The sequence below is a fragment of the Salvelinus fontinalis genome, chromosome 25 (assembly GCF_029448725.1).
Source record: "Salvelinus fontinalis isolate EN_2023a chromosome 25, ASM2944872v1, whole genome shotgun sequence".
Lineage (NCBI taxonomy): Eukaryota > Metazoa > Chordata > Actinopteri > Salmoniformes > Salmonidae > Salvelinus > Salvelinus fontinalis.
The window spans coordinates 10,736,116-10,760,311 of NC_074689.1; the positions used below are offsets into that span (position 1 = coordinate 10,736,116).

At 43.0% G+C, this 24,196-nt stretch overlaps 2 protein-coding genes, 2 long non-coding RNA genes and 1 pseudogene across 5 annotated transcripts in view; 2 read left to right on the forward strand and 3 right to left on the reverse strand.

Annotated features, from left to right (window-relative positions):
• Positions 1 to 3,544, forward strand: part of LOC129822827 (serine/threonine-protein kinase H1-like) — a 24,145-nt gene extending 20,601 nt beyond the window's left edge. Inside the window, exon 4 of the mRNA XM_055881263.1 lies at positions 1,904 to 3,544. Within this exon, the coding sequence (XP_055737238.1) occupies positions 1,904 to 2,356 (453 nt within the window). The 3' untranslated portion in view covers positions 2,357 to 3,544. The remainder of the gene's footprint in view (positions 1 to 1,903) is intronic.
• On the reverse strand, positions 3,541 to 10,772 carry LOC129822828 (uncharacterized). Its single transcript, XR_008754535.1, has 8 exons — positions 10,699 to 10,772; positions 10,466 to 10,584; positions 9,694 to 9,735; positions 9,089 to 9,517; positions 7,103 to 7,311; positions 6,759 to 7,000; positions 6,412 to 6,628; positions 3,541 to 4,894 (listed from the first exon to the last, which is right to left on the reverse strand). It is a non-coding gene; the product is annotated as an uncharacterized LOC129822828 (long non-coding RNA).
• A 25-nt stretch (positions 10,773 to 10,797) lies between these two features.
• On the reverse strand, positions 10,798 to 15,949 carry LOC129823308 (integrin beta-1-like; annotated as a pseudogene).
• A 3,004-nt stretch (positions 15,950 to 18,953) lies between these two features.
• LOC129822829 (uncharacterized) lies at positions 18,954 to 23,604 on the reverse strand. Of its 2 annotated transcripts, XR_008754537.1 has the most exons (3): positions 19,782 to 23,604; positions 19,270 to 19,689; positions 18,954 to 19,094 (listed from the first exon to the last, which is right to left on the reverse strand). It is a non-coding gene; the product is annotated as an uncharacterized LOC129822829 (long non-coding RNA). The 2 variants fall into 2 exon arrangements; XR_008754536.1 differs by having other exon boundaries at positions 19,270 to 23,604.
• Positions 23,605 to 23,684: 80 nt separating this feature from the next.
• Positions 23,685 to 24,196, forward strand: part of LOC129822826 (enhancer of polycomb homolog 1-like) — a 59,208-nt gene continuing 58,696 nt past the window's right edge. The window contains exon 1 of the mRNA XM_055881262.1: positions 23,685 to 23,965. The gene's annotated coding sequence lies outside the window, so the exon portion shown is untranslated. The remainder of the gene's footprint in view (positions 23,966 to 24,196) is intronic.

Here is a 24,196-nt window from a genome sequence, read left to right on the forward strand (position 1 = left end):
GTCCTCATGATCGTGTTTCATCATAGCGCTTGATGGTTTTTGCTGTCATCAAGGCAAAGGATAGCTACTTTGAAGAATCTCAAATGTAAAATATATTTTGATTTGTTTAACACTTTTTTGCTTACTACATGATTACATATGTGTTATTTCATTGTTTTGATGTCTTCACTATTATTCTATAATGTAGAAAATAGTAAAAATAAAGAAAAACCCTTAAATGAGTGTCACGATCGTGTGGAGGATTGACGGACCAAAACGCAGCATTAGGAAAATAAGCCATCTTCCTTTTTATTATAAAGAAAGAGAACCAAAAACAAAACACTATTACAAAACTAACAAAACAAACAAACGACCGTGAAGCTATGAACGTAGTGCACATACAGGCTACAAACGTATAACATAGACAATTACCCACATCAAACGAAAGCCTATGGCTACCTTAAATATGGCTCCCAATCAGAGACAACAGAAATCAGCTGTCTCTAATTGGGAACCCATTCAGGCAACCATAGACTCTCCTAGACAACTACACCCAACATAGACACAGCTAGACACATACACTCAACACAAACCCATACACTACAACCAACACCCCCTTTACCATATAACCACCCAAAACCGATAAAACACAAACATTCCCCATGTCACACCCTGACCTAACTAAAATAATAAAGAAAACAAAGAATACTAAGGCCAGGGCGTGACAATGAGTAGGTGTGTCCAAACTTTTGCCTGGTACTGTATGTATTATTAATATGGATTTCACCTGTCACTGTTGTCAAGCCGATGCTAAGCATGCCATACTTTCTAATACCAAAACAATTGCATTATTGCCAGCTGCACCTGTGAATGTGGAGAGGTGACACAAAGGTCACTAAGTCACAGTGCACTTCAGGCTTTTTTAGCACAATTTGGGTTACTTTTAAGAACAACTTGATTATGAGGATCATTGTCTCTATGACAGAATGCCAAAAGGATTCTGATTTATTAAAAGGATTATATATTCTTTATTGAAAAGACACTGCATGTTGATGACGGTCTATTCATGAGTGTAATTTTATTCATTACAAAGGGGAATAATTTGATATTTGAATTAACAATGAACTGAAAGACCCCATAGATGTGGTGTGAAGCAGGGTTGTTTTGTGAAGCTAGTTTAAATATAATAATTATCCTCGAACCCATTCCCACATAGACCTAAATCCAGTTCTGTCATATTCAGGTTTCAAAGTAATTCAGCCAAGACCAGTCCATTTAGCCAGTGACATTTAGCTGTGCTAAACTGTTGGGCAGCAGAGGTCAGGGAACACACTCGTAGAGGCCTATGTAATCAAATCTTGGTCTGTGTGTCCCATATGTAGTGCACTGTAAAGGGAATAAGCTGCAGTTTGGGATGTATACCTGGAAGTTGGTGTCAATTTTGATTGAACAGGACTTTGAGATCATCCTGTTGTCTTCCAATTAAGTATTTAGACACTAGATTCACCGAATCAAGGGGCTGTTACACTTTAAGGGTATCTAGGGAATAGTGAGAATGTACTCTGCTATTTTAGAAATGTAGTATAATAGACCATCTGGTATTAGTATTTTATTAGGATCCCCATTAGCTGTTGCGAAAGCAGCAGCTACTCTTCCTGGTGTCCACACAAAACATGACATAATACAGAGCAGTAATAGACATGAACAGCTCAAGGACAGAACTACATCAATTTATGTGAGCAGTGGAGTCTAAAGTAAATTAGTTGAGGTAAGTCCTACTTACAATAATAAGGGCAGTAGGACAGATAGCTAATTATTATGAAAGTTGACCTTTCATTTCTAATCGTTATAACAGGTCTGTACTGTAAGTCATATTACTGTATACATAGTGTGAATGATTACCTCTCTCCTCTCCCCATCATAGCCCTGGCCCTCTGTTTCCAACCTGGCTAAGGACTTCATCGAGTGCCTCCTAGGGGTGGACCCTTCATCTCGCCTCACCGCCATCCAGGCCCTCCACCACCCCTGGGTGGTCACTATGTCAGCAAGCTCCTCGTCCATGACCAACCTGCATCGCTCCATCTCCCAGAACCTCCGGCGGCGGGCGTCTCGGGCCTCCGTACCCTCCTCCTCGTCATCCTCCCGATGCCCCAGCAGCACAGGCTCCGGGGCCAGCCACAGTCGATTTACACATCACTGGGAGAAAGATCTGCTGGAGAAGAAGCAAACCCAGAGACCCACCATCCAGAACCAGAGACGACAGCCAGGGAACCAGGCTACGACCCAGTCTCTAAGACCCACCTCCCAGTCCAACAAGCCCCCTGAGCAGGTTCAGCCAGCGGGCTCCACCACCACCACCCAGCCAGGGTCGCCCTGACAAAAACCCAGTCACAGTCAGGCTAATATCAGCAGCACAACAGCTGTTCAGGCTAAGTCCTGTCTTACTGCTGCAGACATCGGAGTGTCTCCCAAATGGCATCCTATTCCCTATTTAGTGCACTACTTTTGACCAGTGGTGTCTGTGGGTCAGGCTGAAAGCTTTAGCCTGTTCTGTTGCCGCCACTCTGTCTTAGTTACAGACCCATGCTCAGCTATACACTCTGATCCCTCTCAGGCTACCTCAACACTTGGTTGCTCACAAACACGCTACACAGACTGAGGCTTTTCCTAAGACAGTACCATCTCCAACCCCAGCAGAGATGATCAGACTTTGCCTTAAAGAATAGGCAAAACATCAGATAATTTTTAAGGTGTCATATAAGTGAAACTCTAGTACAGGCCCTATTTTCTTTCAGGAGAGTAAAAGGTTAAGTAAATAAGTATGAGTGAAACTCTGCGGGATGAGGCTTGACAGGCAGTGGGCCTCTTACCTCTTTAAACACACAGCTCTGTAACAGTGTAATAAACCATCATCAATATTTAAATTGAGTACCTGAAAACTTTATTTCAAATCCACAACGTTCTAGGAAAAGGCTATGAGGAGAGGAAAACAAAAAATAAAATCAAAGTTTGAAAGTGCATTAAAATGCAAAAAGGATGGGAAGAATAATTGCTCCATTTCATCTGGCATTATCACAAATTATATTCATGATTTTTTGTGTTTTGTATTAATCTTGGTGATTCATGTTCTCAGTTGAAGATGACTTGGGGTAGTGCAAAATGGCACTCTATTCCCTATATTGTGCACTACTTTTGACCAGAGCCCTATGGTTCCTGGTCAAAATCAGTGCACTATAAAGGGAATAGGGTGCCATTAGGGACTTAACTTGCTGTCTGACTTACTTGGCTAGTTTCCACTTTGGAGAGGAGACGTGATAGTAAAACTTATAGAGGACAATGGGTCCTTACCACTGATGCTGGTTCAATGATGGAGTCAGATGTAACATATCGCCTATTTGTGTGGAAAGGCCTCCCTACATCACCTCTTTACGCCAGTGAATGGTTGTAAATATAAATATGAAATCTAATCTGCCTGCCACCTGCATGTTTGCTTTCTTAGTTTCTTCATCCTTTCTCTAATTCTGACGTAAGGTGAAATAAACTGTATATTACTCCAACAAGTTAATGTAACAAACGTTTTTAATCAAATGAACATTTTTCATCACCATGTTTTGATGATATATAATGATCTGTATTATTTGTCCACACGGTGAGCACCCTGTGGCATGGGTGAATGAATGCATCCTTAATAGAAATGATGAGAGGAACTAATGTGTGTTCTTCTATTGTCCCTTGGTCTTGAGTTATCTTTCCCATCACAGGCTCAAGGCTCTAAGAGTGAGTAGACTTCTTGAGTTGGTTTAAGCACGTCCATCATTTATACTTTGGATTGACAATAGATGTGATGGCACTCTTGTAGATTGGCTTCTCACCCTGTAATGGAATAGTGGAACACTATCGGTACATATATGATCCCCAATGATTTCTCCCACCACAATCCTAATTCACAGACATTGAAGAGACAAAACAGCTAATGTACAGTATATTCTTGTGAGTGGTGAAACACTTTCCCTGATACGTCTGACCTGTAGCTTCCAACCCTCCATGGTGTCTACAGCCACATCAGGGCAAGCCAGACACTGAGAATAGGTTTACGTCCCAAATGGCACCCTATTCTCTATATAGTGCTAGGGGGCCTGGTCAAAAGTAGTGCACTATACAGGGAATAGGGTGCCATTTGGAACGGGGCCTGCGGTCAGAGGGTATAGCAGGGCTAGCAGGACTCGCAATTAGCCAGGTCATCCCTCCCAGTTCTTTGTGGAAGCGGGCAAACTCTCTCTGGTTGTGGATGGAGGTGAGTCGTTAGCAGAGCAGTACAGAGACCAAACCATGGACCCAGACACCACTGCAGTCAGCAGAACTACATCAGAACCTGACAGGCACTCTGGGAGGAAGAAAATAAGATCAAACATTAAAGACACAACCTCCCATTGCAACAGCCTCACTTTTGCCACTTTGAAGAAGCAATTGGTGTGTCATTAATTCAAATTACCTTCGAACAGCGGGAATTATGACAGTGTGGCTTTAAATCTGGGATTTAAACAGCAACAAACTGGTCACCCAGCACTTTTTTGGTAAACAACTGAGGTATGGGGCTGGAGAAATTAACCACAATCAAATGAGTGAACATTCATGAGAGCAAAACGATTATTATCTTTGACAATATAGGTTTTAGTACCTCGCTTTAGGGCTGTGTGAATGTGGGCAAAGCCCTGTCTCTGTCTGGCCAGATACAAGAAGAGAACCAAGCACACGTCCGTGTCCCTCTCCTTACATCTGTGGAAACCGTTGGAGGGGTGGTGGTGCTCAGAGGCAAGGGGTAGCTGATCAGGTTGCTTCCCCACCAGGGTAAGGTTCAGGTGGGCACATCTCCTCTGACAGACCCTGGTAAAAGGCCAGACACAGGATGAAATCCCTGTGGAGGGAGGAAAGTAGGATCGATGCAAAGTTGAAAAGCACGATGGTTGACCTGACTGAGGAACTATTTCACTTACGTTTTTTCTTTCTGCATTGCTATGTGATTATATGTATAATGTTTGATGTGTCTCTCTTTCATGAATACTTGTATGTAAACGTTTAACATTTTTGTCATTTAGGAGACGCTCTTATCCTGAGCGACTTACAGTTAGTGCATTCATCTTAAGATAGCTAGTTGAGACAACCAGATAGATAAGCCATAAACTAGGTTTCCATCCAACCTTTTCATGCGAGTAAAGTACATGTCAGATAAAAATGTCACGACAGGCCTGATGGAAACAGAACATTTGTTGGTAAACTTTCCAAATGTCGACAAAACAAAATACGCTAGACAAGTTGGGTTCTTTTCGTGTCGGTAAAATGAATTATGCGATAAATGTCTGTGCGCAAATATTGATATAATAACTATCATAACAAAGTCAACTTGGAGTCACGCGATGACATGTTGTGTGGAAAGCATGCCGTTTATTAGGCTACAGATGAAATAAATGATGATGAATTTCACAGGGTGGTGTCACACCTGCTCCCGCCCCCCAGGCTGCCCTGCATTGCGCACTCCTGCCATCATCAATTACGCACACCTGCCTACCCTCGTCACGCGCATCAGCGATTTTGGACTCACTCACATCACCTGTTTATTCCTTCTCCTATATTTGTCAGTTCCCTAGCTCTGTTCCGGGCTGCTGCATTGATTGTTATTTGTCTGTGTTACCCGTGTGTCACGCTGTTCCTGTCTCGTTCTATGTCCGTTCCATATTAAATGTTTGACTCCCCGTACCTGCTTCGCCTCTCCAGCGTCATCCCTTGACAGGTGGTGAAAGTGCAAGGTGCTGAGCTTGATGCTCCTTTCCAATAAATGTCCATGGTCTTATTCTGGTGATATGATAATCTATGCTCGGCTGCGGTTTGGCAAGTAAAAATAATCTCGCTCTTTAGTCCATAATGATCTCATAATGTAGGCTATACCCGCGCTGTACCTGCAAAGCTGTTGGCTAGAGTGCGCGTGCCAATACCAGAGTGGGCACACTCGCAATGTGACGCAACAATTTTTGTGAGAAAACCATCAGTTGAGTTGAAAATGTGATGGAACCCCAACCCCAACTTTTTATTCAGTACATGAGAATTGAACCACAACATGTGTATGTGCACTATGTCATCACGCATAGACTTTTATTTCCACAAGTCATTTTGATGGAAACACATCTCTGGTGGGGAAATGCCCATATTGTTTTGATGAAGATTTTATAATATTCACATGAAAATCTGTCGCCAATTGGATGGAAACCTAGCTATTGTAAGTAACATTTTCCTCAATAAATTAGCTATCAGCAATGTCGGTGCTTGTAGGAAAAAGTCAAGTGTGAGTGTAGAACTCTCCCTGCAGTCAAATTCCAATTTATGCACTTGTTCTTACAAATGTTAGATATTAATGTTCACTTGGCTGCCACTCCGTACCTGTGTGCGGTGCATGCGCTAGGGCAGGTGGGGCACAGGTCACAGGTAGGGCCCTTGGTGACGTCCGTCCTGGCAAAGACAGGCACCGCAGCTGCAGACGCCCCTCCCTGCACAGGCCAGGCTGCTATGGGACAAACATCTGTCCGTGCTGAGTGGGCACTCACACGCACTGCCACTGAACCCTAGAAGACACTGGCACACACACACCTGCCCCACCCTGAATCACAGAGACGAAAGAACGTGCACACACACACTGACCATTACAAAGACAACGTTACAGTTGACCTGCCTATGTAAAGCAGTAGAAAACAACTGTATGTCAGATGTGAGAGAGAGCACACACCTACCTCCACATGGTAAGCCCTGGTACTGGTCACAGCGGAAGTCACTGCACTCACAGAACTGCACATAGTAAGCATGAAATGTGGGATTTTTGTGGCTATTATGGCACAAACACTTTCCACAAACATACTCCCCATACCCACTGCACTCTTCTGAGGCATTGTCATGGCAACACAGGTGTCTCCCATGATCCCCTTTGCCCGGCTTTACTTTCTCACACAACGTTCCGACACACCCCTCCCTACAACTGTAAGAGACATGATGACCTCGTCATTCATATTCAATGGGGTAGGATTTGCAACTAGCACTATATACGGAATATGATGCCATTTGGGACACAGATCCTTACCTGCACACTCCACACTCGAGGGCACTGTTACCATGGCTACAGGCTGGGCAGTGTGGAACCCTGTCCCTCTAACATGGACGGTCACATATGGGCTTCAGCAAAATCTCCAGCTCCTCACTATACCCCTGGGGCTTGATGACCCCACGCAACTGTCCCATACTGGTACCAGACAGATATGGAGGGGCAGTGATGGTTCCATTAAACTTCACCTAGACGGGAGATGTGAAAATAGCCTGAATATAGTTATATAGCCCTGATATACATCTGAAGTCTGAAGTTAACATACACTTATGTTGGAGTCATTAAAACTTGTATTTCAACCACTCCACAAATTTCTTGTTAACAAACTATCGTTTTGGCAAGTCGGTTAGAACATCTACTTTGTGCATGACACAAGTCATTTTTCCAACAATTGTTTACAGACAGATTATTTCACTTATAATTCACTGTATCACAATTCCAGTGGGTCAGAAGTTTACATACACTAAATTGACTGTGCCTTTAAACAGCTTAGAAAATTCCAGAATTATGTCATGACTTTAGAAGCTTCTGATAGGCTAATTGACATAATTTGAGTCAATTGGAGGTGTACCTGAGGATGTGTTTCAAGGCCTACCTTCAAACTCAGTGCCTCTTTGCTTGACATCATGGGAAAATCAAAATAAATCAACCAAGACCTCAGAAAAAAATTGTAGACCTCCACAAGTCTGGTTCATTCTTGGGAGAAATTTCCAAACGCCTGAAGGTATCACATTCATCTGTACAAACAATAGTACGCAAGTATAAACACCATGGGACCACGCAGCCGTCATACCGCTCAGGAAGCAGACGCATTCTGTCTCCTAGAGATGAACGTACTTTGGTGCGAAAAGTGCAAATCAATCCCAGAACAGCAGCAAAGCCCTTGTGAAGATGCTGGAGGAAACAGGTACAAAAGTATCTATCTCCACAGTAAAACGAGTCCTATATAAAAAATAACCTGAAATAACCGCTCAGCAAGGAAGAAGTCACTTCTCCAAAACCGCCATAAAAAAGCCAAACTACGGTTTGCAACTGCACATACTTTTTTGGAGAAATGTTCTCTGTTCTGATGAAACAAAAATAGAACTGTTTGGCCATAATGACCATCGTTATGTTTGGAGGAAAAAGGGGGAGGCTTGCAAGCCGAAGAACACCATCCCATGGCAGCATCATGTTGTGGGGATGCTTTTCTGTGGATGGTGGATATATTGAAGCAACATCTCAAGACAACAGTCAGGAAGTTAAAGCTTGGGTCTTCCAAAAGAACAATGACCCCAAGCATACTTCCAAAGTTGTGGCAAAATGGCTTAAGGACAACAAAGTCAAGGTATTGGAGTGGCCATCACAAAGCCTTGACCTCAATCCTATAGAAAATGTGTGGGCAGAACTGAAAAAGCGTGTGCGAGCAAGGAGGCCTACAAACCTGACTCAGTTACACCAGCTCTGTCAGGAGGAATGGGCCAAAATTCACCCATCTTATTGTGGGAAGTTTGTAGAAGGCAACCCTTAAACGTTTGACCCAAGTTAAACATTTTAAAGGCAATGCTACCAAATACTAATTGAGTGTATGTAAACTTCTGATCCACTGGGAATGTGATGTAAGAAATAAAAGTTGAAATTAATCATTCTCTCTACTATTATTCTAAAATTTCACATTCTTAAAATAAAGTGGTGATCCTAACTGACCTAAAACAGGGAATATTTGCTCGGATTAAATGTCAGGAATTGTGAAAAACTGAGTTTAAATGTATTTGGCTAAGGTGTATATCATTTCAACTGTATGTATCTCTCTCTCACACACACACACACACACACACACACACACACACACACACACACACACACACACACACACACACACACACACACACACACACACACACACACACACACACACACACACACACACACACACACACACACACACACACACACACACACACACACACACACACACACACACACCTCATCACCAATGGATATATTGGAGCACCTCCTTCCCTGGTCCTCTCAGCAGCTCTTCATCATTGTTCTTACAGTGGGAGCTGTATGATATCTGGAAGCCTGCAGGCAGCTCAATCTTCTCCATAACAACCTCAGAGGTCAGGTCCTGGGGTCAATAACAGAGTTAACCTTTTTAGTTGAGGAGGAGTGTGTTTTTGTGTGGGTCTGTGTGTGTGCATGCGTGTTTGTCCATGTGTGTGTGACAATTAACCTCTGTAGCTGAGGAGGTGTCAGCAGTTCGTCAGCAGCCTTGTACACACAGAAATAATGACCTGTGTAGGAAGGGAGTATTCTGCTGCACTTAGGTTATATGCCTATTATACGCAGGATGTTTTGGGAGTTGTTGGAGAGCGTTCCGACAGCACTTTTTGAGAAGGTGCTCTTCAGGATCTGCCAGAAGAATAAAACAACACTACATCCATCTTGATAAAATACAGATGAGTTACTGTTAAACTATATATACTGTATTGTGCTGTCAAAGATATTTAGTGTAATGTTGTGGTTGGAGGGAGGGAGGAATGGATGAGGAGGAGGAGGAGGAGGAGGAGATAAAGATGGGTTTCTACCTCGTACAGGTGTGTGACGTCCTCGGTCACAGCAAAGATGATCTGGATATTTATTTTTTTCTCAGCAAGGTGAGCCACAGAGGGATAGTCCTAACAGGAAGACAGACCGTACACTCTCTCTATTTCTATCTCTATCCCCCACTCTATCAGACAAACATTCCATTTCCTTCTCTGAAAAGGGATAAATAAATCCAATTTAGAAGGAGTGTGGGGATCCATATTTCACATGTCCATTCCCCACCCTGGGTGGGCACTTATCCAAACAGAAATGGTCTGTAACACACTCAGTAGCACAGTGTGGAGGGAGGCTCGATATAACACACACACACACATAGACACAAACACACAGACTTAGTTTAGGAGATAAAAAGGCTCTGTCAGGATTATTCCATGGTGACCCCAGCTATTTCAAATCAGGAAGTGCCTGTCAGTATCCTCTTTACAAATGATATTGACCTTTAAATCACTGCCGTTGACTTCTGTCTGTCTTCTGTAGACTTCTGTCTACTTCTGCAGTCTGTACTGCATGGAGTTACTGCCACTCCCTAATATCCTCTCACACTAGCTACTGTAAGAATATAAAGGAAGATACTACTATTTAGTCTTCCGTTAGAGACATGCTAGTGGGATTCAAACCAGGGTTTCCTGCATGCACTCTACAAGGCTGTGTTATCCCACTGAGTTTTAGCCTAGGAATTAGCTTAAGGAACTCTGTTATACTTGCAAATCCTATTGTGTTTATTGAGGGGTTCTGGATAGAGCATAGCTGTACCTGGAGGTTACCTCTGGTGTACACATTGTTTTCCAGGTGACATTTCCCATCGTTGGGCAGAATGATCGCTCCCAGGTTCCCCGTCTCCAGCAAAGTGGAAGCCAGCACAGCCCATTGGTCTAAAAATGATCCCAAAAGGAGTTAAGGTAACACAAACACACTAACCCAGACAAAACAACATAACAATCCAACACAGCAGCTCTACCCCCTACTGGGTGTGTATCCAACCTCACTTTATTTCACACATGGCGGCCTGCGTCAAGGCATCCAGGCCCCCCTCTGGTGAGTTGAGGTTTCCGGAGTTCGCTGCCCCCCCCCCCCCCCCCCCCCCCACCACCACCACCACCACCAGCTGTGAGGCCCAAGAGATTGTGGTAGGTGAAGGGAGGGGATCAAGGCCAGGACTCCATCCTTTTACACAGGTTCTGGAGCATCCCCTCAATGGTACTGATATAGGGCATCACTGTCTTGTCCACAAACGCTCCAAAGCCTTCAGAGAAATAATAAAATATACGGTTTAACAGTAATGAATATACAAATCTGGCCCAGTCAGTTCTCCAGGCAGGGATGCATGCAGACAGGCACATGTGCGCACACAAACAAACACACACTCACACATTCTGACGTTGCTGGTGGTGTTCCTCATCTCCTCCATCAGGTGTGTCCCCAGCCTCTTGACGTTGGCCAGGTCGTCCTTCATGGAGAAGGAGAGGTGCATCAGGTAGTACAGGTCTATGTGGTAGTCCTGCACACGCTTGAACTTCACCTCAAAGGTCTGGAGCTCGCCTGTACCAAGAGGAAGCCACTTATTACATTCACACACTACCCCCAGAAAAACCTAGCACATCTATCTGCTTGTCAGATTTGAGGTGGATACTCAGTCAGTCAAGTAGCCGATACTTACATAGAGAACTCATGGTCTCATCAGAATGGTTAGAAAATAATGGAATTTAACCATTGTAGTTATATGTCCCCTTTGCTGACATACAGTATTACTTATATGTCACTATAATGACCAATGACTTATATAAACAATTTATATATACACATGGCCTACCAGGACACAGGTGCAGCAGGACTCTCTGGGGCTATAACTGGGTAATGTGGTGGGGGTCCAGCCTGGGCTGGTGTTTCTGGTCCTGGGGTCTGGAGGTGACCTTGTGGATCTCCAGGAGGCCTGTGGAACCTCTGGGGTTCTCGAGGTGCTCCACCAGGCAGCCTCTCTCCAGCAGAGCCCTGGAGGTGTCACAATGCTCCCTCGTCTGCTAACCTGGTTCTATGAAAGTCTACACATCATGGAAGAACAGTAAAACAAAGTATCATGCTATTTGGACATTATATGAAGAAAAAAAATATTTTCTAAGACTAATGTACTCCAATAATTTAAGTAGCAAATAGGCCAGATGACTGAACCCTCTGTTACAGGAGCTTACAGTGCCTCCTCCTTACACCAGGCACAGTGTGGTCCAGACTCCAGACACTCTCCAAAGCTCTTGACCCCTGACCATAGCACTCCTCCTGTCTTCTCTGGCCTAGGGCAAGGACAACAAGTAGAACAACAACCTTTCACTGCCACCCACTGCAATGTGCTTTATCATTCTCTAGACTCTCAATAGAGCTATCCTCCTGTATTTAATGTAATATGAAATTGTGAAAGGGGAAAGAATTATGATTATCATTTTTTTAAAACATTTATACCTCTATTATGAGAAAGGTATAGATTTACCTTGATTTCCCTTAGTCCTGGCAGCAAAATAACAGCACAACAGCATCTGACCATAAACACAAAAACAGTTTGCTGTTTAACTAATCCAAGACCAGCTCTAACAGCAGCCAACTGCTCAGTACGTCCCAAATGGCACCCTATGCCCTACATAGTGCCCTACTTCAGACCGGAGTCTTATGGGCCCTGGTCAAAAGTAGTGCACTATATAGGGAATAGGGTGCCATTTGAGACGTAGAACAAGTGTTAAATAATACAGGGTGCTGAGCAGCGAACAATCTCTCAGTGGAGACAAAGACTGGAAGACGAAGGACTCCTTACTGAATATCTGGCAGTAACACAGCCTATGCGTAGTAAGTTGAGGAAATGAAGAGGACTCGCTCTCTCTTTCTCCTTCCATGCAGTGATACTTCACACAGTGCTGCTCTGATGATATGAATTATAAAGAGGCAGGAACACTCACTTCAACTCTGCCACATACTGAATCGAAGGACATTACACAGGTCTGCACTGCCCTCTAGATGAGGTCTCAGCCAGGTTTGTACATTACAGTGCAAAGTAGAGAACAGTAAAGTGTATTGTACTTTAATCTACTCTACTGAATTAAACTATACTCTACTGTACTCTACTAAATTAAACTACCCCGTTGAAATGTAAAGCTGTTATGGTTTCGGGTAGAGGCGTCCTAAGGATCACGGATAGCACTGTTTTTTATAAAGGGTAACACTAGTGACATGGAGTGGAAGGACAGTTATTCCCTGTAAAAGATTGTTCATATTTAGTTGATATTTTAGTTTTTTAAGTTGTCAACTATGCAGAGTTAATACTTTCTTTTGCATAATGACATTTAAAGTGTGAACAAAAATATATTGTTTTACTCAAAATATGTCACTTAACCTTGACTCATGACCCGAGGGACAACCCAATTTCATGCTACTGACCGTGTTCTTCAATATATATTTGTAAAAATGGTTGCCAATTTATCTGTCTTACATATGTTTTATTAACAATAAAACCCTTCAATTTGAGGGGCCTCCTGCTAGCTGTGCCACTAGAGATCCTGGGTCGAGTCCAGTCTCTGTCGCAGCTGGCCGCGACTGGAAGACCGGTGGGGTGGCATGCATTTGGCCCAGCGTCGTTTGGGTTAGGGGAGGGTTTGGCCAGCAGGGATGTTCTTGTCCGTTCGCGCACTAGCAAACCCTGTGGCGGCCCGGGCACAATGCACGCTGACACTGTCGCCAGGTGTACGGTGTTTCCTCCGACACGTTGGTGCGGCTAGTTTTCAGGTTAAGTGGGCATTGTGTCAAGAAGCAGTGCGGCTTGCCTGGGTTGTGTTTCGGAGGACGCACGGCTCTCGACCTTCGCCTTTCCCGAGTCTGTGCAGGAGTTGCAGAGATAGGACAAGACTCTAACTACCAATTGCATACCAAAAGGGGGTAAAATAATTAACAAAAAAATATATATACTTTTTTTTTTTTTAAACACTTCATTTTGAACAAAAACACATATTTTGTGTCATTATCTGACACTTTTAAATGTTTTTCCTGGTGATTGAGGCCAGGATAGGAAAACCAACATTTTTGTATAATGAACCGCCAATCATATCTCTGCTAGACTGTTCTCACTGTTAACCACAGGGCAGTTCATCTCTTTGTGATCAAATGATGCCACATTTTCACACTGTCAGTTTATCATAAACATTTGTATAAACCTAGATGGCTGCTGATGACATTGCTGAGAATGTAATAAATTGTCAGAATAATCATTATGTGCTGTTACCATAGTCCCTCAGTGACACAATGCAGACAGCTAGCTAGCACACAACTCTGTGTGACACGCATAGTTTTTACAGCCAACAGGGGGTGGGCCATGACTAGAAAGGATCCAGCTTTTATCAAATTAACATCAAAAGTAGATTTTTTTGGTTTCATTTTAGCTATAACCCTGACCCTAACCCTTTTCCTAACCTTAAGAATGTGAAATGTCAGAATAATAGTAAAGAGAATGATTTATTTCAGCTTTTATTTTCTTTAATCACATTCCCAGTGGGTCAGAAGTTTACATTTTCGGGAAGCCTTCCACAAGCTTCCCACAATAGGTTGGGTGAATTTTGGCCCATTCCTCCTGACAGAGCTGGTGTAACTGAGTCAGGTTTGTAGGCTTCCTTGCTTGAACACGCTTTTTCAGTTCTGCCCACACATTTTCTATAGGATTGAGGTCAGGGCTTTGTGATGGCCACTCCAATACCTTGACTTTGTTGTTCTTAAGCCATTTTGCTACAACTTTGAAGTATGCTTGGGGTCATTGTCCATTTGGAAGACCCATTTGCGACCAAGCTTTAACTTCCTGACTGATGTCTTGAGATTTTGCTTCAATATATCCACATAATTTTCATTCCTCATGTTGCCATCTAGTTTGTGAAGTGCACCAGTCCCTTCTGCAGCAAAGCACCCCCGTGCTTCACGGTTGGGATGGTGTTCTTCGGCTTGCAAGCCTCCCCCTTTTTCCTCCAAACATAACAGTGGCAATTATGGTCAAACAGTTCTATTTTTGTTTCATCAGACAAGAGAACATTTCTCCAAAAAGTACGATATTTGTCCCCATGTACAGTTGCAAACCGTAGTCTGGCTTTTTGTCTTCCAGGTTATTTTGATATAGGACTCGTTTTACTGTTGATATAGATACTTTTGTACCTGTTTCCTCCAGCATCTTCACAAGGTCCTTTTGCTGTTGTTCTGGGATTGATTTGCACTTTTTGCACCAAAGTACGTTCATCTCTAGGAGACAGAACGCGTCTCCTTCCTGAGCGGTATGACGGTTGTGTGGTCCCATGGTGTTTATACTTGCGTACTATTGTTTGTACAGATGAACGTGGTACCGTCAGAGGTTTGGAAATTGCTCCCAAGGATGAACCAGATTTATGGAGTTTTACAAAAAAAATCTTAGGTCTTGGCTGATTTCTTTTGATTTTCCCATGATGTCAAGCAAAGAGGCACGGAGTTTGAAAGTAAGCCATGAAATATATCCACAGGTACTCCTCCAATTGACTCAAATTATGTCAATTAGCCTATCAGAAGCTTCTAAAGCCATGACATAATTTTGGGGAATTTTCCAAGTTGTTTAAAGGCAGTCAACTTAGTGTATGTAAACTTCTGACCCACTGGAATTGTGATACAGTGAATTATAAGTGAAATAATCTGTCTGTAAACAATTGTTGTAAAAATTACTTGTGTCATGCACAAAGTAGATGTCCTAACCGACTTGCCAAATCTATAGTTTGTTAACAAGAAATTTGTGAAGTGGTTGAAAAACGAGTTTTAATGACTCCAACATAAGTGTATGTAAACTTCTGACTCCAACTGTACATCTTCTTTTTTTATCACCATCGACATTGAATTGGTTTGGACATTTGAGAACTTCTCCAAACTACAGTACTTCTGCAATCAACTAGCTAGTTGTTTTGACTAGCTAGATCATTTAATCTTTCCTCAAAATCACAAGTACAATTGTGATTTTCATGTGTGCAGTTTTCTGTACATTGCTTTGGAATGGTTGCTTCAACTGATGGATGGAGGGTTTTTGCAATCAGAAGACTTTCAGCTGCATTTTTGCTGCTTTGATGTGCTTTTCACCTGTGGTAACCATGGAAACTAAAGACGCAACTAGACACCGGCGCACATGGGAGCCTCTGGTGCCTCTGATGAGCCCTCTGGTGCCTCTGGTGAGCCCAGAGGCTCCCAGCACTGGAGGCTCCGTGCCATGGATCATCACTGGAGGCTTCTTGCTATGTATCATCACTGGAGGCTTCGTGCCATGGATCATCACTGGAGGCTTCGTGCCATGGATCATCACTGGAGGCTTCTTGCTATGTATCATCACTGGAGGCTTCGTGCCATGGATCATCACTGGAGGCTTCGTGCCATGGATCATCACTGGAGGCTTCGTGCCATGGATCATCACTGGAGGCTTCTTGCCATGGATCATCACTGGAGGCTTCGTGCCATGGATCATCACTGGAGGCTTCGTGCCATGGATCATCACTGGAGGCTTCTTGCCATGGATCATCACTGGAGGCTTCGTGCCATGGATCATCACTGGAGGCTTCGTGCCATGGATCATCACTGGAGGCTTCTTGTCATGGATCATCACTGGAGTGAGGAGACGTATGGGCAGTCTGGTACGTGGAGCTGCCACAGGGCTCACCAGGCTGGGGAGACATACAGGAGGATTAGTTCTGGGCGCAGGCACAGGACTCACCAGGCTGGAGAGACATACAGGAGGCCCTGTCCTTGGCAGAGGCACCGGATACACTGGGCCATGGAGGCGCACTGGAGGTCTCGAGCTTGGAGCCTGCACAACCCGTCCTGGCTGGGTGGTTATCTTCACCCTGAAAATGAGGGGCACTGGCACATGACGCACTGGGCTGTGCAGACGTACCGGAGACACAGTGCGTAGAGCCGGCACAGGATATACTGGGCAGAGGAGGCGCATTGGAGGTCTGGAGAGCAGGGTTGGCACAACCCGTCTTGGCTGGATGCTCACCCTAGCCCGGCAGATGCGGGGAGCTGGAATGTAGCACACTGGGCTAAGAACGCGTACTGGAGACACTGTGTGCTCCACCGCATAACTCGGTGCCTGACCAGTACGACGCTCGCCATGGTAAGCACGGGGAGTTGGCTCAGGTCTCCAACCTGACTCAGCCAAACTCCCTGTGTCCCCCCTCCCCAAAAAAAATGGGGGGCTGCCTCTCGGGCTTCCTTGCCAGCCGTGTTCCCTCGTAACGCTGCCGCTCTGCTTTCGCTGCCTCCAGTTCCTCCCGTGGACTGCCTGCCTCCAGGGTCCCTTACCGTCCAGGATTTCCTCCCAAGTCCATGAATCCTGAACACGAAGCTCCTCCTGAGCGTATATTTTCTTTTATTTAGCTGAATACGCCGACAAAACAATAAACACTACAAAACAAACTGTGAGGCTAAAGGCTAAGTGCCATAAACAAAGTCAACTTCCCAAAAAGACAGGTGGGAAAAAGGGCTACCTAAGTATGGTTCTCAATCAGAGACAACAATAGACAGCTGTCCCTGATTGAGAACCCTACCCGGCCAAAACATAGAAATACAAATAATAGAAAATAGAATACCCACCCCAACTCACACCCTGACCAAACCAAATAGAGACATAAAAAGGATCTCTAAGGTCAGGGCATGACAATAGAAACCTTCCTAATTACCCGAAAGGACAGAAATCAGAGAGGAGGGGACGTGAGTGGACATTGGTTTTAAAATGAGAACTGATTTAAACCATGATCACATGGAAGCAGTTTGCCTGGATATATTATTACTTAAGTGCCAAGCAATCTTGTTAGGGGCTCTGTATAGACCTCCAGAATAGGGGTTCTGTGTAGACCTCCAGACCAGAGCGACTTTTATGAGATCCTTGAAAATGAGTGTACTGCCTTATGTGACTTTCTAACCTCTGAAGTGATTATTCTGGGTGATGTAAATACTGATGTACTGAACATGAGCTGCCCCCTGTATAAGGCTTGTCTAACTTTTGCAAAACTTTCTGTTTGACTCAGTTGATAAATACGCCTACAAGAATCTCTGACACCAGTCAGACTGCCATTGATCTCAATATGGTATCAGATAATCACAAGATATCCCAAAGTAGTGTAATTGCATATTATCAACCATGTCTTAATAACCTGCTCTAGGAAAGTGAGCAAAACCTGTTAAATTGTCACAATACCTTCAGGACCAGATCCCTCAAAAACAATGACAAGGAACAATTTAATAAACTACTAGGATAGGTAGACTGGTCTAATGTTATGGAAAGTGGGGGTGTTGATAGAGCATAGGAACTCTTCCAAGGTATATTTCTCAGTACTGTGGACAAGCTGGCATCCCTAAGTGAGGAGGATCAAACAAAGGACAGAACCCAGGATCGTAGGGAAATCTTCCTTCCATCACCATGACCTCCAGACTTCAAAAGACTTCAAGAGGTCAACATTTCCAGATTCCTTCACTCAACACAAACACCTAAGGAATACAGTTCAAAGATCCAGGGCTCTCATTTATCAATGTTGCGTAGAAAAGCTTCTCAATTAACTCGTACGAAGAACATTTAGAATGTTCACAAGTACAAAAAAGTAGGTATTTATCAAATGCTCGTACGCTTGATTTACACACACCTGTAAGTATTTTGCCTTGTTAAATCAGACGCGTTCTAAAACACTGTGCTAGTGCTCGTGAAGTCTCATTTACATAAAGAACCACCCTAAATGACCATTTATGGTCACAAACCTTCCCTTTAAAGCTGCAAGAAATGTCACTAATTTCTGTCAGCCAACATGGAGAAATCAAAGAAGACAAAGAAAAAACACTTTTTGGACACAGAAATTGAAGATTTGATCGCTGAAGTGGAAGCAAAACAAGCCATACTTTTCGGAGCCCTCAGCAATGGCTTGACAAATAAGAGAAAAAATATTGCTTGGGAGCAGGTTAGAGCTGTGGTAAATTCTGCCTCATCTGAGTGCAGAACAGTTAACGAAATTAAAAAGAAATGGTTTGATTTGAAAACATATGCCAAAAAACAAAAATCCACCAAAGGGAAATAAGTGCAACAGGAGGAGTGACAGAGTGACTCTTCACTGTCTGCTATGAACCATCGCATTGGCAGCATAATTGGATAGACCTCAGTGTCTGGCATCATTTGTGATGGTGATACTGAGGACCCTCTCCCAGACCCTGAAGGAATACCAGATACACCAACTGATGATAAGTCAAGCTTTATTTTCGCAACCATATTCAGACATGAAATCTTGACAGATGTGGGTGATTTGCCTGATCCCCTCATCCCCAGGCCTACCAGAACGGTGTCCTCTTTGGCGAGCGCTTCAGGACTGACGCAGTCCTGAAACAACAAGAAGAGAACAAAACATACTCTTGAGGATGTATGCAATGGCCTGAGAGATAAATCAATCATTGAAAGATCTTGATTGTGTCAAACATGTGAGACAATAAATTCTGGTGCAATGTAAATGTGTTTTCCTTGTCGATTTGATTACAATATTTGGAAGAACAGATACCTAAAACCGATATTGACTATTGTCCTCAGTGCCAGAGCTATGGGTGGTGGGAAACACTCCCTGTCAGGCATGGGCTCATCGGGTCTGGGTGGATCATTCAGTGGAATGCTGTTTTTGATTGCAATGTTGTGGAGCACACTGCAAGCCGTGACAATGTAGCAACCCTAAAAAAGAAATTGTACATTTTATTACATTCACGTAATGGCATTTGAAGGAATGTCATTTCAGAGGCAAACCTTGCTAGGCTGGTATTGCAGTGTGCCTCCTGTCCCAGACAAGCACAGCCAATGCCCTTTCAGCAGGCCTATGGTGCACTCCACTATTGTTCTTGTGCATGCGTGGGCTTGGTTGTACCTGGCCACTAGCTGGTTTGAGGGGTTTGTGAGGGGAGTCATCAGCCATGTTTTTAATGGGTAGCTCCTGCGGTTATGAACAGAACATTCAGATATTGTTTCCCAGTAGAGGTCTAACGAGGCAAATAAAATTGTGCAAATAAAGCATAAGTCACTTACCAATAAGCCGTCCATCCTCAACAGCTCCTTCCTGGAGGCTAAGGCCTACTGAACTGTTCTGCACAATGAATTATTCATGTGTCCAACCTGGCCATTTGTCCACTAAATTCAACAAATCAAAATGTGATTCACAGATGACCTGCACATTGACAGAATGGAAACATTTTCTGTTGACAAAGTTGAATTTGTTCAATGATGGTGCTTTTATTGAGATGTGGGTGCAGTCAATTGCTCCAATGACATTGGGAAATCCATTTATGGTATGGAAATCCCTTTTCACTCTGGCCTGTTGCACAGCAGTGTACGGAAACTGTATGTATTGTGGGGGTCGATGAAATAATGCCACGAAGGACTGCAGTCAATATTCGGCTCATGGTTGGTTGTGAAATGCCAGACTGATCCGCAATCTCCCTTTGGAATGTTCCAGTGGCCAAAAATCCCAGGGTGGAGAGGACTTGGGTATGCACTGGGATGGCATTGGTGCGATTCGTCTCCCTTCCTAATACTGGAGAGTTGGTTGCAGAGATACAATAAAATATGCTTTTGGAAAATGAAATCTACTAATAAGCCAAGTGTCGCTCTCAGCAAAAAATCTGCACGCTCATTGAAAACACGCTCCCTGCGTAATGCAGCTTGTGCCAGATCCTCTAGCAATGCAAGATTTGCCATTTTTGACAAGTCACAATGCCTCAGTGTTGCCTTTTATATTATTTAACTGGTTTAACAAAATTGACTCCAACCGTACATTCCACTCTCTTTTTAATTTACTTTATTATTCAATTAGGCTTAAATGACTTCATGTTTATGAATTCGATAGCACCCTGAGAAAACTATTAGTAGTTTAAGAGTCTATAGAAGAAATACATGAATAAACTATTAATGTATTATCTTTTATCGTCATAGTTTATGATTTGGTCCAGTATGTCAATCCTTTCTCCATTTGGTGGGTGGTATTTCATAAGCAGATAGACTTTTCTACCACAAGGTGCTGTGCGTACGCATGGTCCGAGGTGTGCTTAAATTTACACACATTCTCAAGTATAAGTACAAATGGATAAATCCCACACTTTGCTTAGAAATGATCGCACGCATGGTTTACGTGTTCGTACGCAACATCGATAAATGAGCGCCCAGGACAATAAAAACGACCCCAGGGCCCTCTGGAAGACTTTCAAGGACCTAGGCAGTAGCAACAAGCCAAAAACAAAGTCAAACAGCATTGGACTGAATATCAATGGTACTGTAACCTTTGACAGAGCACAGGTGAGTGATCATTTAATGAGTTTTCCCCCACTATTGCCAGCAACCTTGTTGACAAACTCCCAGAATGCTTTGGCACCTTTGGAAACCATCATATACAAACCTATTATTCAGCTAAGGGCATCTCCGAAGGACAGTTTGCGTTTTCCCAGGTTTCAACTTCAGATGCTTAAAGATCTAGACAAACAGAAAGCCACAGGACTGGATAACATCCCAGCTAGATTCCTGGGTGATGCTGCTGATAATTTTGGACCTTATGTAACACACATCATCAATCTTTCCATTCAACATGGAAAGGTACCACCAGAGTTGAAACATGCAAGAGTTGTTCCTTTATACAAGAAAGGAAGCAAAGTTGAACAAGGGAACTACAGACCAGTGTCAATCTTGAGTTTGTTGTTAAAGGTTTTAGAAAGAGCACTCCATGAACAGATCATAAAGTACATTGATGACAATAACATTTTATATGACCTTCTGTCCAGTTTTAGACAATCCTACTCTACTGATACTTGTTTAATATAAATGACAGATTTTATCAAGCAAGTAATTGACGAGGGCAACTTCTGTGGTATTGTCATGCTTGACCTACTAAAAGCATTTGATACTGTGAACCATAAAATTGTGTTGTACAAACTGAAAGCAATTGGTTTTGCACAGACTCCTTATTATGGGTGGTCATACTTAATTGATAGGGTCCAAAGGGTGGATGTGGGCTGAACACTGTCTGATGCTAAGGAGATAAACGGTTCATCTCCACCGGGCACAGCCAGAAGAGGACTGGCCACCCATCATAGCCTGGTTCCTCTCTAGGTTTCTTCCTAGGTTTTGGCCTTTCTAGGGAGATTTTCCTAGCCACCGTGCTTCTACACCTGCATTGCTTGCTGTTTGAGGTTTTAGGCTGGGTTTCTGTACAGCACTTCTAGATATTAGCTGATGTACGAATGGCTATATAAAATAAACTTGATTTGATTTGTATCGCCCAGGGGAGCATTTTGGAGCCTTTGCTTTCTTTGCTCTACATAAATGATATGGACTCTGCCTGTTCATTCCCTCTGTTCTGGATGATTCTGCCCTCTTGGTTTTACATAAGAAAAAGGATATTGTTGAAAAGACCCTATGCAGCAAACTGACTAAAGTCAGAAAGTGGTTATCCAACAGCAAACTGTCTCTGCATTTAGGAAAGACAGAATGTATCCCTTTTGGTTCTAAACACAACGTGAGAAACTCTTCCAATTTCTTGGTCAAGTGTAATGGTGTAGAGCTGAAGTAAAAATGCTCTGCTACATACTTTGGATGTGAACTGGACCAACACATGACAGGTGAACTCATGGCTCTGAAGTTCATTGGCCAAGTTCCTGGATACAGAGACTATGAGGACCCTGGCAATATCTCTGATACAGGCCACTATGACTATGCTTGTATCGCATGTTTCAGAGGCATAACAAAAAATCTTAAGCACAAATTTAAATGGCCCTAATCAAACTAATGAGAATTATGCTCATGCTCAGCCCTAGGACGGACATTGGTCCTAATAATTTCAAGGAACTGAACCGGCTTCCAGTTGATCTCCGGGTGGTGCAAATCAAACTGTTGATGTTTTTTTTAAAGTTATACATGACCTTGCCCCCAGTTACCTGTCTGGTTATTTTCATTTCATTAGACTCTCATAGCCATCACACCAGAGCCAGTGTTGCTAATATCAGACTCCTGCGCTATAGGAGCATGGCTGGAAAAAGCTATTTCCTTAACACTGGTGCAGAGGAATGGAATGGTGTACCAAACCATATAAAATCCATCCCTACACTAGAGCGTTTTAAGATAAAGCTTAAGAAATGCTTTATGGGCTAAATGCTTTAGAACTGCACAGGCTTAAATAAAGTATAATTGTTTCCAGAGCGTTACTTGGTAATCTATTTTATTTGTTTTATGGTTTCCTCCCTATTGATAAGATGTATTTTGCTTTCATGTTATAATCTTCTATATCTTTGGTTTTCATGTATTTACATGAGGACCACAATGAAAATACATGTTTTTTTAAATGTGTTATGTCATCCTCGATTATTTTAATGGCATAGTGCCATATCCACATGAGTAGTTGTATTATTTTGAAATGGTCAAATAAATATAATCAAAACTCATCTGTGGCTGATGGGCATTAGCCCATCCAAAGGGAGGCAGAAGCAGCTGAAAGCAGGACAGATCTCCTCCCCCTCCTTTCCCTTGCATCACACTGCAACAATCTGTTTCAGAAGGAATGTTGTCACTGTGTATGTCTGGTATATGATCAATGTGTCTACACTACACTACCTCTGCAATAATACTCTCCCACACTAAATCCATATTATCGGGTCAGATGATCCATGTACATAGTCTACATAGTCAAACATTTATCAGATGAGCCATAAATGTTTAAAATATAAAAGTACTACAATTCATTTGGTAATTTCACAGTTTTACGATTGACTTTAATTTTAATATAAAATTATCTGTCCCTTTCTACTAGTTTTTTGTTGGTTTTTACTCGGTCCTTCGAAGTAAAGTAACCAGTAAGCTCATCGTCCCCTAGCTCTCAACAGGTGATTGGTGCCGCTCGCTGTCCAATCACAAACAGTCTGTTTGCCAACGCAAAGTTATGGCTTGGTCAGCTGTAAGTAACCTTTTGGGTGAACAGATTTTCCGCTACAGCTAGCTAGTTATCCCTTCCGACCCGACGTTGACAGCAAACTACTGAAACAACACACATAAAATGTTGCTACATTCTAAATACCGCATAGTGTTTGTGGATTGCGTGCTAGCCAGCAAGATAGCTGTACCAACCCAGCAAGAACTATGTATGCGCGGTTTGCAATGGATAACGTTCGCTAGCTAAGTATGCTATTGCTTGCTGGAATATTCGTCATGTCGACTAGTTATCATCCTCCCTGGTAAGTAAATGTTCTTGTTTTGTCTCTTAGATCCTGTAACTATTCTAGCTACATTGACTAACACATTTAATAATTTACGTTTTTGAATGTAGTTAGCCAATACAATTAGACGTCGCCAAGACAATCGACGCCCATGCTGTTTTAAATCACAACCCTCGTTTTAAATACAACTTTGTGTAAAATAATCAAATGTGCTTCCCCATAATATAGCCAGCTACGTAAACTTCTCAT